This window comes from Carlito syrichta, unplaced genomic scaffold (genome assembly GCF_000164805.1).
Source record: "Carlito syrichta isolate Samal-C Ts95f unplaced genomic scaffold, Tarsius_syrichta-2.0.1 Scaffold126464, whole genome shotgun sequence".
NCBI lineage: Eukaryota > Metazoa > Chordata > Mammalia > Primates > Tarsiidae > Carlito > Carlito syrichta.
In genome coordinates, this window is record NW_007070560.1 from 180,386 (window position 1) to 199,800 (window position 19,415).

General features: G+C 39.9%; 1 protein-coding gene across 1 annotated transcript in view; it reads left to right on the forward strand.

Annotated features, from left to right (window-relative positions):
* Positions 1-12,975, forward strand: part of LOC103250063 (RNA-binding protein with multiple splicing) — a 117,519-nt gene extending 104,544 nt beyond the window's left edge. The window contains exon 6 of the mRNA XM_021707833.1: positions 12,736-12,975. Coding sequence (XP_021563508.1) covers positions 12,736-12,915 — 180 coding nt within the window. The 3' untranslated portion in view covers positions 12,916-12,975. The remainder of the gene's footprint in view (positions 1-12,735) is intronic.
* Positions 12,976-19,415: the final 6,440 nt, after the last annotated feature.

Below are 19,415 nucleotides of genomic sequence, written 5' to 3' on the forward strand. Positions count from 1 at the left end.
CCACCACAGCCTCAACCTGCTGGGCTCCGGCGATCCTTCTGCTTCAGCCTTCCAAGTAGCCAGAATTACAGGCATGCGCTACCACGCCCAGCTAATATTTTTTTATTTTATTGTAGAGATGAGGTTTCGCATGCCCAGGCGGGTCTCGAACCTGCGGGCTCAGGCAATCTACTCACCTCAGCCTCCCAAAGGCGCAGGATTACAGGCTGAGCCACCGAGCCTGGCTCACCTTGCTTTTTAAATCAAATAATAGTATGTGACCAAAGGCATGTATTTTCTAGACTGGCCTGTCTCAGTAATCTAAACTGACTTCTTTAATATTAGCACTGTGATTTCTTCTGTTTGTAGGTTTAATTGCTGTATTTTCTTTTTTCCTTGGTGCCAAACTCACTGACTTATACCCATGATCTGCGTTTTACAGAACTGGACCATATAACCTAGAAATTACTTACCAGTCACATTGAGAGAGCATGGTTTCTACCCTACATTTCTGAAATTTTTGATGTGACACTCATATGTCTTTGATCGAGAATAAGGAAGTACTTTTTGAGGCATACCCTCTGTTAATATCCCAAATAAATGAAGTTGACTGTCAAAATTATTAAGTTTCTCTACTGTCCAGTAGAGTGACAGATATCAGACTGAAAAGCCTCAGGCCAACATTAAGCAGATGTGAACCTTTAAAAGTTTGTAGGTTGGCCAGGCTCGGTGACTCAGCCTGCAATCCCATGCTTTGGGTGGCCGAGTTGAGTGGATTGCCAGAGCCCGCGGGTTCGAGACCCGCCTGGGCAACTTGGCAAGACCTCATCTCTAAATCAAAAAATTAGCCAGGCGTGGTAGTGCGCGCCTGTAGTTCCAGCTACTTGGAAGGCTGAGGGGGAAGGATTGCTGGAGCCCAGCCGGTCGAGGCTGCAGTGGCTGGGAGCGGCCACTGCACTCCAGTCTGGGCAACAGAGTGAGACTCCAACTCAAAAAAAAAAAAAAAAGTTTGTACGTTTTCCCTAAGATCTTTTCAGAGTTGAAAATTCAACTAAATTGAAAATGGTTGACAATAATCTACATCCTTTTAGGCTTTCATTTTGAGTGCCATTTGTTTGAGTGCCTTAATTTAGCAGGTAGCAGGAATAAAAGACATTCATGCAAAGGGGAAGGAAGAACGCTTATGGGTGTATTCATCACCTTTACAGTGAGGAGGCATTGGTATTTATGTGTTAAAGATTCCAAGAGATGCCTTTTTGTCCCTTCCAGAGCAGCTGACCCCTGTTTACCTTCAAAGTGCTCAGTGTAAAATTGTTGACGTCAGGATTCCTGAGAAAAGAGTACCATCTGCACTCTGACCAATGTTTCTTCCCATGTAATATTATCTATTTCAAAATGTCACTGTAAAATATTGCTTTAATGGGTAAACGACCATGTTTGGCTTGAAGACAGCCCCTTCCTATCATTGTCAGGGTCCAGGTCTTTCAATCATCCTTTTCAGGATAGGTTGAGAACATAGTGGAAAAAGTTCAAGCAATCATGCCCTCTCAACCCCTTGGAAAATAAACTCTGCTTAACTGTAATTCTGTTGACATGTTAGAGATTGAGTTTATAGCTTCTTCAAAGTCCCTGACATGACTTTTTATGGTCACCCTATACAAAGCAGATTCTCCTAGAGTATTGTATGTACATAGGATTGGTTGGCTAACACAAAAATTAAGTGTGTGTTAGTGGAAAAGAAATTAATTTAGCTGGAGTGGATGATCAAGTTAAATGGAGATCCAGATACCTCTGAAGTGTGTCTACCTAGTTATACAAAGGAGATCCGATCTCTGCAGTTACCAGCCAGGCCCAGGAGCTATTCAGACCGTGTAAAGCAACAGAAATGAGGCAAGAGAAGCAGGGTGCATATCAGTCAGCTCCCTGTGGGGGAAACACTTGAAATAAAATAATTCTCTGAAACTACATACCATCAAACTGGACTTCCTACCTGTCAGGGGACTCTAAGCTGAGTATGAATCTCAACCTTCTCTTGCACAAGTGATAGAAGCATCTCTCCAAAAAGGGCACAGGAGAAGAAACCCTGTCAGTTCATATTTGGAAGAGTAACTCCATAGCTGGTAGGGATTAGAGCTTATCATATGCCAGGCAATAATCTGATAGTTTATAAGAACTTACTGAATCTTTACAATCACTGCTATGAGGTGCAGACTATTTTTATTACCAGTTCATGGCTGAGGAAATTGAGGCACAAAAAGGTTAAACATCATGTCCAGGGTCAACTGTGGGGTAGTGTTTGAATCCAGGCAGTCAGCCCACACTTCTAATTTCCACAATTTGCCTCTTATTCATGGGGCAGTTCCACAAAATTGATTGTGACTTAGAATTGGGTGTCTTTTTTATAACTGTCACTGTGATTAACTATAGCTGATGGTACTCTTGGAGAACTAGTTTTCTGGATACCTCTCCCAATAAGTAGAAGATTGATCAACCAAGACCATCTTTTTTTAGTTGCTTTTCTAGTCCTTTTGGGCTCAAACAGATAGCATCCTTATCTTAGTTTCACTAAAGGAGTTTGGTCTAGCAGTGGAAGGGTGTGAGTGTGAGGGTGTCACAAGTCAGTCACAGGAATAAAAGTGAAACCAAGAATATTTTGTAGTTTAAGAAGTGGCCTACTCACTAGAAAATATTATTAAAATATTTTATTCCAAGACCTAGGATGAGAGGGATGAGGGATGAGATTAGGATTCTCTATCGTGACCAAGCTGTTTCTATTTTAACACTTAGCTTATAACAGATATTATCAGAGGAGAAATTACACAGGCTTGACATCAAGGATTAAATCTGTGGAGACATTCTCGACCAGACTTGGAAACATATTCCTTTCTGTCACTAAAACTTTCAAAACAGGATAAAATTTTATTGTGTTTTGTGGAATATCTGGTTTAGAAAAATGATGTCGATTTTTTAAAATTAAAGAAGTTAACAAGAAAAATGGGATACAAGATATCTGGTAACCTAATATTTCCTGGAAGACTGTTAAATTAGGCAGTTGAGCAAGGAATCGTACTTGGACTCACAGCCTAGTGTCAACTGGAATGGCTCCATGGCCACATGAACCACAGAGATCCCTGGGAAAGGGGGTCTCTTTCTGGAAGTGTTGTATAGCTCTTTTACCGATGGGAAGGGACACATGTTTTTAAATGACTCTCATTTAGGCAAGGGGGCCAGTGAGTACTAACTAAATCAAATTAATCAAAGGTAAAACCAGGGCAGACACTTGGAGGTAGTTGGATTAATAAAAAGAACAGGGTGTAATTGGTCTGATACAGATTCTCAATGGGCAGTGACCCAGCAGCACAGGCTGTTGTATTAACAGTCCTGATGTTTCTGCAAGCAATGCCCTTATTTAGGAAAAGTATGAAATACGGTTTACATCTGATGGATTCTTTCCCTCACTTGTTCATTCTCTGTTGGAACCCATATTAACCTAAGTTTCATCATAATGAAAACTGAATAACAACCTCGATTATTATCTGAAAACAATGTCGTCTTTGTAAAATAAAGAACTTTTATAGTGTCCTCACACACGCACACCCAGTTGAGAATCAGAAAATTTAATTTTCTTATGGATTTTACAGTTAGCTGGGAATTTAGACAGGTTAATTTATTTTTCTGAGTTTTTTTTTTCCATTTATGTTGGAGAGAGGCTACTGGCATTTTGGATGAGATGGTTCTTGCATGTATAGTCCTGCTCCTTGAAGGACTTTATATTCCTGCGTTGAATGCCACCGTGGGCTTCAGACATATAGTAGCCTTCAAATATCTTCATACATTTCTAAATATCCCTAGTTGTAAAGGGGTAAGAGATATGAGGAGTATTGCCCACGGTTGAGAACTACTAGGTTAGGAGACCCCTACAATTCTGTGAATTTCATGGTTTGTGTAGATAACCCTCTACCAAGCATCAGAGAACCTGACCCAGTTCTCTACTAGTCTCCCACTGCTGTGATTTTTACAACAGTTAAGGTTTGTTTTTTAAAAATGTGCATCACAAGTTTTTACTTTTGACACAGTGGTATGTTAATAAATGGTGGAAAATTTCTACTCATTCTTTTTATTTTATTTTATTTTATTTTTTGAGTTGGAATCTCACTGTCACCCAGTCTGGAGTGCAGTGGCACGCTCCCGGCCACCACAGCCTTGACCTGCTGGGCTCTGGGAATCCTTTTACCTCAGCCTTCCAAGTAGTCGAAACTACAGGCGTGTGCTACCATGTCCGGCTAATTTTTGATTTATTGTAGAGACGGGGTCTCCCTAAGTTGCCCAGGTGGGTCTTGAACCCGCAGGCTCAGGCAATCCACTCGCCTTGGCCCCCTAAAAGTGCTGGGATTACAGGCTGAGCCACCAAGCCTGGCCTACTCATTCATTTTTAATTTACCTACACACTGTTGTCTCCCAGTGAGTCTCATGCACTCTACTGTAATTGATTACCCAGATGCAGGTTTGTATTTAACCTATTGTCAAGCCACTTAAGAATCCAACTGGGCCGGACTCAGTGGCTGACATGTATAATCCCAGCACTTTGGGAGGCTGAGGTGAGAGGATTACCTGAGCCCATGGGTTTGAGACCAGCCTGGGCAACTTGGGTAGACCTTACCTCTACAATAAATCAGGGAAAATTAGCCAGATATGGTGGCACATGCCTGTAGTTCCAGCAACTAGGAAAGCTGAGGTGGAAGGATCACCTGAACCCAGCAGGTCGAGGCTATAGTGGCTGTAGGCATGCCACTGCCCTCCAGCCTGGGCGACAGAGTGACACTCTGAATTAAAAAAAAAAAAGAATCCACCTGAATGTAATAGGTGTTTTCACAGACTCCTGGGGAAACTTTTGCCTGTACCTTGCCTAGAGTCTGTTCCTAATCTAACTGAATGTTTTATGATGCCGGTAGAAGAGAAAGCTGACAGTACTCAAAAAACTGTAAATATATTTTAGTCCTGGACGAGTATTTGAGACCTCAGAATATCTCTTAGGTATGTATTTACCTCCTGGTTTTTGATGAAAATGACGTATCTATCAATTTTCAGAGAACAGTTTATATGTCTAATTTATATTGTTTTGACTTCATTTCCTTTTATACTGTTGAAAGATTTATGGTCCCCAGGATATTTCCTTTTCTTGTGACCATAGTACTCTTTGAAAATAGTAGACTTTCATTCTTTTAGCCTTCTTTACAAGATGTCTTAAAATATAAACACCGCCGGGCTCGGTGGCTCAGCCTGTAATCCCATGCCTTTGGGAGGCTGAGGTGAGTGGATTGCCTGAGCCTGCGGGTTCGAGACCCGCCTGGGCAGCGAGACCTCATCTCTACAATAAATCAAAAAATCAGCCGGGCGTGGTAGCGCATGCCTGTAATTCTGGCTACTTGGAAGGCTGAGGTGGAAGGATCGCCGGAGCCCAGCAGGTCGAGGCTGCGGTGGCCGGGAGCGGCCACTGCACTCCAGTCTGGGCGACAGAGTGAGACTCCAACTCAAAAAAAAAAAAATATATATATATATATAAACACCATAGAGAAATACAAATTAACTACAAATACCCTCCCCCCCCCAAAAAAAACCCACAATGAGATAGCACTTCCCACCTACTAGGGTGGCTAAAAAAAAAAGATAGGCAGCCGGGCTCGGTGGTTCAGCCTGTAATCCCAGCACTTTGGGAGGCCGAGGCGAGTGGATTGCCTGAGCCCACGGGTTCGAGACCCACCGGGGCAACTTGGCGAGACCTTGTCTCTACAATAAATCAAAAATTAGCTGGGTGTGGTAACACGTGCCTGTAGTTCCGGCTACTTTGGAAGGCTGAGGTGGAAGGATCGCAGGAGCCCAGCAGATCGAGACTATGGTGGCTGGGAGCGTGCCACTGCTCTCTATTCTGGGTGACAGAGTGAGACTCCAACTTAAAAAAAAAAAAAAAAAAAGACAGGCAATAACAAGTGTCCAGTAAATGCAGAAAAAATTGGTATGTGTATATTGATAGAGGGGTTGAAATGTTGTAGCTGGGTTACAAAATAGTTGGCAGTTTAAAAAAAAATAGTTAACAAAGAGTTAACATATAATCCAGCAATTCCACTTCAAAGAATTGAAAACATACAAAATTTGTACCAGTGTTCAGAGCAGCCAACAAGATGGAAAAAACCCAGCGTCCATCAGCTGATAACAGGATTAACAAAATGTGCTGTATTCCTGCAATGGAATATTATTCGGCAATAAAATAAAAAGCAGTTAAGTACTACTATATGCTACAACATGGAGGAACCTCGAAAACAATGTTCTAAATCAAAGAAATCAGTCACTAAAGATGACATATATGATTCTATTTATGTGAAATATCCAGAATATGTAAGCAAATTTGTAGAGACTAAAAGTAGTGTGATGGTTGTGGGGGCAGATGGAGAAATAAGGAGTGGCTGCTAAAGGATGTAGAGCTTCTGTTTAAGGTATTGAAGAGCTTCTAAAGCTGTAAAATGGAAATGATTGAACAGTTCTGTAACTATACTCAAAATTATTGGGGCCAGGCGCGGTAGCTCATACCTGTAATTCCAGCACTTTGGGAGACTGAGGCCAGAGGATTGCCTGAGCTCAGGAGTTCGAGACCAGCCTTGGGCAACTTGGAGAGACATACATTTAAAAAATTAGCCAGGTGTGGCATCATGCACCTTTAGTAACCCAGCTACTTGGAAGGCTGAGGCAGAAGGATGGAAGGATGCCCTGAGCCCAGCAGGTCAGAGGCTGCGGTAGCCATGAGCATGCCTCTGCACTCCAGTTTGAACGACTCGAAAGAAAGAGGGAGAGAGAAATCATTGAATTGCTCTCCTTAAAAGGATGAATTTATGGTATCTGAATAATATAAGAATATTGAATTTTCAGTTAAGTCAACATTAAAAAGGTTAAATAGAAACTTGATTCATAAAATAGACTTCAGTGTTTGATCAGTTAGCAAGAGAGGATTCAGAGATATTCATATGGTTAAATGAAAGAAGTCTTCTGAACACAGTAGAATATAATGAAGCCATCTTCAGCTATTGAATATCTTGCCCATGTCTTTCCCACACACTGTTATGACTGGAAATCACAGAGTACAACATGTGCAAGAGTAAGTAACAGGAGCCATTCTCTCAACTGATTTATTTATTAGCTTGCTCTAGTCTGCTATAGGGGAGAGAACTGGTACAACTCAGCTGTGAGAGTGTCTTGTCTCCACAGCTCTGGCCAAGAACTTACCTGAGTCTTATGAGTAGTACTTTTTACAGCAATTTTAGCTTCAGTTGTCTTTACCCTCTTGATTTTAAAACTTCAGCATATTTCAATTGAAACTTGGACGTAAAGATTAATTGTAATAAAAGATATTTAAAAACCTTTGATTACTTAGAAGCTTCAAGTGCCTTGGTATATCTTCACAGCAGGTGGGAAGAAGAGTTAAAATTCTGGGTCCTCAGCTTTTAGTCAACATTCTTAATACTTATTCATAAATGAGTAAGGAGAAAGAGGAATGGGCTCATTAATCAACTTTTTTCTTTTTTTCCAAGCAAAGGCTTTCCTGAGAAACTTTAAAAATATATCTAAATATAATTTTAATATATCTAAGTAGTATAGAGAAGTAGATCTGGATGTGAGAGCATGTGTGAATGCACAACTCTGGGACGATTTGAGCACCAAAACAAATAATAATAATTATAAATCATAGAATGAAATATAAATTTGTAAGTCTTCACTGGTGTAAATGAGTAATTAGTAAACAGGACAGAAAGAAAAGCTTTTCCAGAGTAGAAAACTGAAGCTGTGCATAGTGGTTCATACCTGTAATCCTAGCACTTTGGATGGCAGAGGTGGGAGGACTGCTTGGGGGCAAGAGTTCCAGAACAACCTGGACAACATAGTGAGACCTTGTCTCTGCAGAAAACTAGCTGGGCATGGTAGTGTGTATCTGTACTTCCAGCTACTGGAGAGGCTGAGGCGGAAGGATCACATGAGCCCAGGAGTTGAGGCTACAGTCTACTCCAGCCTGGGGGACAGAGTAACCCCAACTCAAAAAAAAGAAAGAAAAGTGACATACTGTCTATAAAAGAAATTATGGGATTCCCAAAACATAATTTGGCAACCACAATAATAGCAATTGCTTTGGGTAAGAATCACTAATAGATGATGAAACTAGTAGATTTGATGAAAAACAAGGGTTTTGTTTTTTTGAGTTGGAGTCTCACTCTGTCACCCAGACTGGAGTGCAATGGCCGCTCCTGGCCACCGCAGCCTCTACCTGCTGGGCTCCGGCAATCTTTCCGTCTCAGCCTTCCAAGTAGCTGGAACTACAGGCGCGTGTTACCACGCCCGGCTGATTTTTTAATTTATTGTAGAGATGAGGTCTTGTCAAGTTGCTCAGGCGGGTCTCGAACTCGCAGGCTCAGGCATTCCACTCGCCTCGGCTTCCCAAAGTGCTGGGATTACAGGCTGAGCCACCGAGCCCCGCCAAAAACAAGGTTGTTATACAGACTGGAAATAGATACTTAATAGTTAAAAAGGGAAAACATAGTAACCTTATAGTAGAGAAACTTGACAAATGATAAAAAAGTTCATATCAGTAGTAATGAAACAAAAATGACATCATATGCCTCCTGCCTGATACACTGCACTGTGAGGGACGCATCTTCTCTCTGATATTCCTGTCAAAAGGTGGATGACCTGATCAAAACAAAAAAAAATAGATAAACCTAAGCCAGAGGGTCAGTCTACAAAATAATAGCCTGTAGACTTTAAAAACGTCAAGGTCATCATGAAAGATAAGGACTTTAGCTTTTTCAGATTAAAGGAGAGTGAAAAGGTGATAACTAAGTGTTATGTTATGATTCTAGATTAAGTCAGGAAAACAGAGATATGTCCCTGTTTTTAGGAAATCAAACTAAAGTAAAGTATAAAGGAGCAACATGCTTGCAATGGACTCTTAATCAGCTCATGGAAAAAGCTGTGTGTATATATGTCTAGAGGAGAGAGAATAGAGGAAGTTGATAAGTAAATGTGGTAAAATGCTGCCATCTGGGCCAAGGGTATACAGGAATTCTTTGTACTGCATCTCAATTTTACTTTAAGTCTTAAATTATTTCAGAATAAGGTTTTTGTTTTGTTTTGTTTTTAAATAAACAGAAAACACCAACTTGGTTGAATGCTACATGCCAGTATATCTACTGTTGGTTCTGCTCTGGCTGAACCAAAAATGTGTATATAACTCTGCCTTATTCTTTACCATTTTTTCTCTAAATGAACGATTCCATTGTCCTAAAAACTCATTGTCAAGGACCGATAGACCGGTGTTGGTGGTAGAACCATTTGTAACAACACTGGGAGCTATAAGCTCACAGAATTGAAGTACTCTGTTTATTGTACCAAATAGGCTAGACTATCAGACATCAGAGTGCTCCGAAGACCTCAGTGATAGGACTTTGGAGATTTTTTCGCTGGTGAGAAGCTATTAAGGTGACTCAGCTCTCGCCACCTCTACTCTCTGTATCTCTTTATGTAATTTTGCAATACCCAGAAGATAAAACATGTTGATTGCTTCTGGCAGCACCTGTCCCTTAAATAGACTGCTGTGGTCAGAGGAACAAGGGCACAGGACACAGGCATCAGTCCCAAAGAAGAAGGACTAGCAGAGTAGCCATCCACTCTGACATCTCTTCCCAGATCTGCTCTAATTGTTTCATGTCTGATCTGTTCCATTCTCTTCTTTGAGGCCATCTTCCCTGCCACCACTAGAGTTATCCTCAACCAACTGTAATTCTTAAATGTCATCTGTACAGGAGCAGCATCAGTATTGTTTGGGAACTTGCTACAAATGCAAATTCTCAGGTCCCTTCTCAGAGCTATTTGAATCAGAAACTCTGGAGGTGGACCTAGCACTCTGTTTAGCGAGTCCTTCAGTTGATTCTGATACATGCTAACATTTGAGGATCACAGATCTCCTGCATAAATCTGATCATATTTTTCCTCCTTTAAAAAACTTAATGGCTCATCCGAGCACACACTCCAGTGTCCTTACTCATCACATAAAGGATCCTTTGTGATCTCCCATCAGCCTGCTTGTGTAACTGTGTGCCTCTGCCCCCTACATGCACCCTCTCAGCATCCTGTCACACAGAAATTTGCTGAGCCCTTTCCTGGACTGCCACCTGGTGAACTTCTCTTCCATTGCTTTCTCTGTGATGTCTTCTTTGGCTCCCTAGGCACTTTCTGTCTTGTATGACAAGTATACTAGATTAACTAGATTAATCCAGTATACTAAGTATATTAGATTAACAAGGATATATTATTTCTCAACAGTGTCTTTTTCTCTCTCAGAGTTTGCCCTGGGTAGAGAATTTAGTATCTTGGAGTGTTTGTAAGTAACTTTATATTAAAGTTAATACTATACTGATATCCAGACTTTTTCAGTCTGTGTAAATAGAGCACTATTTACATTTGTGAGATAAATTTTGTCTATTCATTATGAGACGAGTTTGATGCAATATAAGCAAGAGGGGAAGAGGTTTCCCCTTTGACTTGACAGTATTGTTATCCCGACAGCATTTAATGTGAAGTTACTGTAGCCAGAGAAGAATCTTAGGAGGCTTTAATTAAAAGCATAAGTTTTCTCCTCCCCATGTCTCCTTCCTCTTTTTCATCTTTCTCCCATCTTTTTCTTTTTTCCTCTTCACTTCTATGTTTTCCCTTCTCCTTCTCCTCTCTTTGTTCTCTTCATCATCCTTTAACATTTAAAATGTTTTTAGCTTGGCTAATCTCTATGGATAGAAACTTAGCAGAGCAGGATATTGATTACCAAATATGGTATTGCTGCTAAAGATGTTAGAGGAATGTGGCTTGTATTCTAAGCCTCTGGCCTCTGAATAAGCTGCCAAACAAATTAGATCATTTTAACTCTGAGATTTTTTTTTTAAATAAGGATGCTAGATCTCTGATTTGGAACATGATGTTGATGTTATTTTAGCTCAAAATAGGAGGGAGGGGTATGAAAGAGGGGGTAGGGAGTGAGTGAGTCTCGTTCAGCATGTTTTAGGACTTGAGCCACCATTCCAGGTTGTGTAAGAAGCAAGCAGTTAGCTGTGTGGCACCTAAGTTAATTCTGGAACGCCAGTAAAAGAGCTGAGACATAGAAATCAGATGTGCAGTCTTATTATCTGAGGCTACAAACTCCAGAGGACTACCAACACGTCCCAGGATACTCTTTTCAAGTTATCTGTGGATGGCCTGGGCCACAGTACTCACATTGCTGTGAACTCAGATTTAGGAAAGTTGCCTCTTCACAGAAAGGTTGGTCAAATTTAGTGCTAGGGAGGACACCCTGGAGTTAATGGCAAGTTGCTGCTCTGTGTGTCTGATGGGGTTTGGTGTGAATGTACAAGTCCTTCCACAGCATACCTTTGGGTGACAGCTGGGGACAATGCTTGCCTCCCAGCAAAGACCACAGCTCTTCAGGTCCATATTTGGCAATATGTGTTCTGTTGTGATACTGACTTTGTTAGGGTGAGATGCTAAGTGGAAGCTAATAGGAAGCAAACACTGATTCAGAATGCAGTTGTGTTTTTCTCCATGTCTGGCAAGATAATATTGAGGTTTCCCAAATAGAAAAAACAAATCAAAACACACTAGTTAAAGAAAATTATTGGCTGGGTGCAGTGGCTCATGCCTATAACCCCAGGACTTTGGGAGGCCAAGGTGAGAGGATTGCCTGAGCCCACAGATTTGAGACCAGTCCAGGCAACTTGGTGAGACCTCATCTCTACAATTAATCAAAAAATTAGTAGGACGTGGTGGCACATGTCTGTAGTTCCAGCTACTTGGAAGGCTGAGGTGGAAGGATCACCTGAGCCCAGCAGGTTGAAGCTGCAATGGCCGTGAGCATGCCACTGCACTCCAGTCTGGGCGACAGAGTGATGCTCCAACTCAAAAAAAAGAAAATAAAATTATTTTTGTGTTTTACAAAACTTAATGCCCCCTTTTTACTTTCTGGTGTTGGTAAAGTATAAACTAGTGTATTCCTTCCCATTTCCCTTCCCCCCCCCCCCACAGTTGATTTCTTCTCAGAACGAATGAATCTGGCTCATGAAGAAATTCCACCCACTCCAGGATTGCTAGGTCAGGGATCTAGGGCTTTTGTTGTACCTCCCTGAGGACCTCTCTTTCCTTTCTCTTCCCCCCTAACTTCCTCTTATTGCTATTATCATCCAGTCACTGGCCACAGTTATCGTGAGATTCTTTATTATGCCTAGTAATGCAGCCATTTTTGAATGGTGGGGACGGGTTTCAAATAGAATTATCTGCCCTAAATCTTGTCTATCGTTTATTGTATTAAACATGATTTGTTTCAGCTAAACTAAAAGAATAGGGGCAAGGGCAACTGAAATTACTATAATTAATCAGAGTTATTAACTGTGCTAGGAATTTTTTGGTCCAAATTTTAAGTTGTTGTCAAAAAAAAAGGGGATAGTTTAAAATCTATGTAACTAAATTTTTAAATTAAATAAACTAAATTCTGCTGTCTTTCTGGACACTTTGTGTTGTGGGTTTTCGTATATTCTGTGTAAGTAGTGAGAATGAGAGCTCCTGCTGACCTTTTTTCCTGATAGGCCAGGCTTTACTGATGTGTTTATTTTGTCACCATTCCGGTTTGATTCTAAGGAAATGAAAACATCTTCCATTTGTTCTTTATTTCCAAAGGGCATCCGCTTCGATCCTGAAATTCCGCAAACACTACGACTAGAGTTTGCTAAGGCAAACACGAAGATGGCCAAGAACAAACTAGTAGGGACTCCAAACCCCAGTACTCCTCTGCCTAACACTGTACCTCAGTTCATTGCCAGAGAGCCATGTAAGTTGATCTACTTTTCATTTTTTTAAGAGAAAGAATTGTTCATGTACTGCATGTGAGATTACACTACAGGATATAGAGCTGACTGACTCTTATTTTTCATTTCTGTGAAGAGGTTGTTTGTTCTTGCTGTCTGAATTCCAGATACAGCAATTTTGTTGGTTATTGGCTGTCCCAAAAGATAGTTCAATGTGAACTTTAAAATTTCATTTGATGTGCTGTAGGTTTCCTTAATGTGGTGTTTACCATTTACCATTGTGAGTATGCCCCTATTTGTCTTGGGATATAAACTCTTCTTTAGTTCCCATCCTTGCTTACAGGAGATGGTTCTCAGCATTCACTTTTCTGTACTTCATCAGTTCTGTGGTTCTGGAAAAATAGGATATTAAAAGTGAAGGAAGCAAATCTTAGGAAGTTTGTTATATTTTTGAGAACAGTGTAGCTATAACTAGGGGGAAAAGTAAACACAGAGACTTTATATATTGAAACAATCAGTTTAGCAAATTAATAAACCAGTAAAACTTTGAGGAAAATTGGGCCTTCCTGTTTTAAATTAATTGGGTAAGGACACTGGCTAATTGCTTAACAAATCTTTTTCTCCACATTAATGAGTTTATTCCATTAAATGTCCAAACTACAGTTTTTGCCTTTCATCCAATAACTTTAAAAGGTTGTTGTAATTTTCTTTCTCAAGCTCAGTCAGTGGCAGAAGTGAGGCATGAGACAGTCCTTAACTTTTCCTTTCATTGCAGAGCCATATGTGATTTAATAAGGCAGGGCATTCAAGGAAGCCTAAATAACTTGGAGTTATTTGGAATAATTCTGTCCTATCGTTTTTGATCTTCTTTCTAGACCACATGATTGTGGTCTTCTTCCTGCCTTCTTGACATTGCATTTCAACTCTTCTTATTGAAATGAAAGGGCACGTGGGTTCCTTGCTCCCCCCATGTCATGTGCATGTCAAATTTAATCAGGTTACCATGGAAGTTACAGTCATTCTGTAACTCAGTCACTCTTGAGAAAGCTTCTGCTTGTTAGTGGAAACTAATAGATAAGAGTTTCTCTCCCATCTTGTTCTAAAATAAATTTTTCTATGAAACCAGAAAGTCATAATAGAAAAAAAATTATTTTGTTCTTCCATATCCTAAGGAAACTGGAAACCTTTGTTTATTTAGGAAATCTAAACAAAAGTTTTGTCTTATAGTGAGTGCATTTGTGGTACAGGAGGATATAGAAACAATCCATACTTTTTTTTTTTTTTTGAGTCATAGTCTCATTCTGTCACCCAGGCTGGAATGCAGTAGCGTGATCACGGCTCACTAAAGCCTCAAACTCCTGGGCTCGAGCACTTCTCCCACCTCAGCCTCTTACGTAGCTGGAACTATAGGCACACACCACCACACCTAGCTAATTTTTTTATTTTGTAGAGGCAAGGTCTATGTTGCCTAGACTGGGCTATACATAATTCTTTATCCTTATAGCATCTAGCTCAGTAGATTGTATGTTGTATATATTTAATAAATTTTATTGCAGTGAGTAGATAAATTTATATTTAAATTTGGTTATTTGTAGAGTTAAAATGGTATTCATATACCTCTTTATTTCTCTCTGAAATTTATTCACTCTTGTTTAAGGTATCAGAAAAGAGTATTTTTAGGATGCCAAATTTAGAAGATAACCTAGAGTAATTCTTTGCTTTTTTTGCTTTTTTTTTGAGTTGGATTCTCATGGCTAACCCAGCGTTGACCTGCTGCTCTAGCAATCCTTCTGCCTCAGCCTTCCAAGTAGCCAGAACTACAGGCACACACTACCATGTCTGGCTAATTTTTTAAAATTTATTGTAGAGATGAGGTCTCACCAAGTTGTCTGGGCTGGTCTTGAACCCACGGGCTCAGGCAGTCCACTCGCCTCAGCCTCCCAAAGTGCTGGGATTACAGACTGAGTCAGTGAGCCTGGCTAATTCTTTGCTTTTTTAGTGAATTTGGCAGCCTCAGATCTCAGAGTCCTTTGAAAAGATTAATTAAGATAGGGAGTGTAATACTGGTGATACTTAACTTTATACTTTAAATTATTTGCTTTTTAAGACCACAAAACTGTTTCTGCTTTAACAACTCTGTGAAATAGGTAGCCAGGGAAGTCTTGTCCATTCACAACATGAACTTGATATTCACAGGTCCCTGAAGTTAAAGGAGAGAATAGAAGCAGACCTTAGAACTCTATTCTGGCCAACTCTGCTCATCTCCCTTCCCTGCATACAGAATAGCTCAGAAATGGTCAGATAGTTTCCATGGCAGGGTCAAAACTTGCCCAACTGCTTGTAGTAAAACAAACTTGAAGTTTAAAAAAAAAAAGCAACCAGCAGTGTATTCTTGAGAAAATAAAAGTTAGCATGATTTCTCTTAATATAGCTCCTTTTTATGACACAGGGGCCTTGATGAGAGCAGTTCCACTATGACTCAGATCGACCTTATCATCCATTACCATCCCCTCTGGGAACTGTGAATTTCCCTGTCACATACACAGAATTGTTGCTTTCCTGGAAGCACACTGCAGACTAAGAACACTGTGGTATGTCTACACTGGGAAATCCAGCTGCATTGTACACATTGGTACTAAAGATGACTAGTTTACCCATCAGGTATAGACTGTCATGGAGTCACAAAATTTTGTGCTTGGAAAATCCCTAAGGTTTCTCTGTTGTGGACCACGAGAGAGAAGTTTTATAAATGCTTCTTTTTGTTAATGTTTTTATATGGTAGTGACTGAAAAGTACTCATTGCCATTATAAAAGGATGAATGTTCTATGATTTGATTATACAACAAACATTTACTTGAACTCTCAGTTCTCCATAAATATCTGAACTTAAGGAACTTAAATAAATACCAAGTATGCAAAATACTGAAGAAGAAGGAAACTGTGATTGCTGTCTTAAAAGAGCTGTCAGTCCATGGAGTTGGTGGCGCTCAAAGTTGTCAGAAAAACTTGGCCCTATACAAAAGACATAAAAGAGATTCCATAGCTTAGTCTCTATTGCTCCCAAATCAGACTGCTATGTTTGCCGAGCACCTACTCTGTGTCAGGCATGGAGAATGAGAAAACAAGGTATTGGAGTTTTCCAGGGTAGATGGTAGCTTGCTGTGGAGAACTTTGGCTTCAGACTGGATAATGTCAGTGAGGATTCTGTATTATTGACAAGCTTTGTGACCTTTCAGAAAAAAACATTTAAATTTGTTGTGTTCCTGTTCCCTTGATTGTAAAATGAAAATAATACTTTCTTCACATGATTGTTAGAAAAACTAAATAAAGCAATATCACAGGATTGTGTTGAGGATTAAATAGGTATCATATACAAGGTGGTACTCCCCCAAACCGAAATTTATTTATAAAAAATTGTGTATTTATTCTAATCCTACATGTTTAAACTTCAGTCACCTGTGATGGATGCCATCCATCTATTGAGATGCTTTTTCCCCTGCTCAAAACAGTTTTTGAACTTGTCAATTTTGATGCCCATGAATGCTTCTGCCATTTTTTGTTTCATCCCTTACACATTGGCAAAATGTTTCATCGGGAAAACAAACAAACAAAAATGCTTGGGGCAAGATCAGGTGAATAGGGAGGATAGGGCGTGGGGGTCATGCCATTTTAGGTCAAAAACTGCTGAACACTCAGTGCGGTGTGGGCAGGTGCAGTTGTAAATCACCCATCATGAAATGGGCAAACATGTTGAAAGAGTCTTAAAAAAAAAAAAAATCTACTGAAGCCAAATGCAACCTCTCACAACAATGCTAGCTGGTACATTGATGTTGATGAGTTTCTAGAACACTTCCCTAGCAGGGGAAGCCTGTATACAAGGGGGCTACCTTCCAAAAAATAATTTTTTTGGAGGGGGAGGTCCCCTCTTGTATGTGAACTACTAGACAAATGTAAAGTACAACCATAATTTTTTTTTAAATAAAAAACATTGGTTGCCTTTCTTTCCTAATAGTTAAAACAGGTATTGATCTTGTGAGCTGTCATGATTATGTGAGTATAGCCGGTCTGGTATTTTGTTATGGCAGCTCTAGCAAACTAATACATTAAGTGACAGAACCTTGTCTTTGTAAGTCAGAAAAAAAGGATTAATGAAATTCACATATAATCACAAGAAAGTAATGTCTTCCTGACTAAATTTTCACTAACAGAATTGATAATTAATTTGAGCCTCTCCTTGTCTTACTTCCTTGTATGTAAAAATTAAAAAGGCATTCTCCTATATTACATATTATTTTGTACAGGAAGGTAGTATTTTGTAATGTAAGATGAAAAAAGGGCTAATCACCCTCTGATTTTTGTTTTTTTATCTGTAAAATGATGCTATGGGCTAGATACTCTGCCTAGCATTGCACATGATTTAACAAAAGCACTATTTCACAGTTGAAGAAACTGTGGCATAGGAAGGTCTAGTAACTTTCTTGAGGTTACATAGTCAATAAGTGTTACGGGCTAAATTGTATCCCCCACATTCCTATATTGAAGTCCCAACCCCTAGGGCCTCAAAATGTAACCATATTTGGAGTTAAGGTTTTTAAGGAGAGGATTAACTTCATGTGAGGCCATTTAGAGTCCTAATTCAATATGACTATTGTCCTTATAACAAGAAAAAGAGATACCGGGTATGTGTACACACAGAGAAAAGGCCATGTAAGAACACAGGAGAAGGCAGCCATATGCAGGCCAAGGAGCAAGGACTTAGGGAGAAACCAAACCTGCCAACACACCTTAAATCTTGACTTCCAGCCTCTAGAACTGAGAAAATAAATTTCTGTTGTGTAAGCCACCCAGTCTGTGGTATGTTGCTATGGCAGCCTTAGCAAACTAATCTTTTAAGTGGTAGAGCCTAGATTTAAATTTTGGCCTGTCATTTACTAGTACTTTTTTTTTTTTCTAAGAGACAGGGTCTCACTCTTGTCTCCCAGGTTGGAATGCAGTGGCATGATAATAGCTCATTACAGCCTTGAACTCCTGAGTTCAAGCAATCCTCCTGCCTCAGTTTCTTGAGTAGCTGGGACTACAGGTGCGCACCACCATAACTGACTAATTTTCTATAGAGATGGAGGTTCTTGTTTTGTTGCTCAAGCTGGTTTCAAACTCCTGGCTTCAAGTGATCCTCCATCTCGACCTCCCAAAGTGCTGGGATTATAGACATGAGCCACTGCACCCAGCCTGTCATTTACTAGTTTTGTTACTTTAGTTTAGTTACTAACATCTCTGTGTCTCAGTTTTCTCAACTGCAAATAGCAATAATAAGCACCATGTAGTCAGTTAAACTATGTGTTTCTGTTCTTTGTAATTGTGAGAACTATAGGTTTTCTACTTTTTTTTTTTTTGAGTTGGAGTCTCAGTCTCACCCAGGCTGGAATGCAGTGGCACGATCACAGCCACCACAACGTCGACCTGCTGTGCTCAGGCGAGCCTTCCACTTCAGCCTTCTAAGTAGCTGGAACTATAGGCGCGCGCTACCTTGCCTGGCTTATTTTTTGATTTCCTGTAGAGATGAGGTCTCACCAAGTTGCCTAGACTGGTCTCAAATCCCTGAGCTCAGGCAATCCTCTCGCCTTGACCTCCCAAAGTGCTGGAATTATAGGCTTGAGCCACCAGGCCCAGCCTTAGTTCTTCTACATTTGTATACTCAGCATTTAACACCTAGAAATAAATATGAAAAATTTTTTAAGACGCCACAGATTGGTTTTTATGCCTTTTTTCATTTGGTCATAATTGCCTTATTCATAGTAAGTGTGGAGAGCAGTACATTTCAGAGCACTTTTTAAATTGTATTGTTGAGGTATGATTGGGATATGATAAAATGCACATATTTAAGGTGCCTAATTTGGTAAGTTTGCCATAATCCATATGGAATTTAGCTGAATAAATGTTCTTTGTGACTTTGTACTGTTTGCAGTATACCTTATTATATTAATGCCCTTAAGGAGGAGTCAGCCAATAGAGCCTACTCAGACTAGACAGATCCTATTTTTGTGAAATAAATACCAAAGGCTCCAGAATTTTGCAGGAATCCGTATTTCTTCTATATTCCATCCCCTGGGATTCTGATTCTGTAATTCAGGGCTGGTACTTAGACTCTGTGTTTTTACAGATTTTTTTTTTTTTCATTAATCAGTATTTTTTATTATGGTTTTGAGGGGTACAGTTAAAGGTTAGGTGTACAATGACGTTTCATTCAGGCACCCTGTAGATAAGAAGTGTTTTCCCATCCCCCGACAGATATTTGCTACTGTTAATCCCATCCCCCTCCCCCCCATAGTTTCCCAGTACCATCAGTCATTTTCTCATAGTATTGCATTGGATGTTCAAGGTCCATTATATGAGTGAGAACATGTGATATTCGGATTTTCGTTTTTGTGAGAGGTCACTCAGTATTATAGACTCTAGTTCCATCCAGGTTGCAGCGAAATTCATGATTTTGTTCTTTTTTATGGCTGTGTAGTATTCCATCGTGTATATGTACCACATTTTTTTAATCCAGTC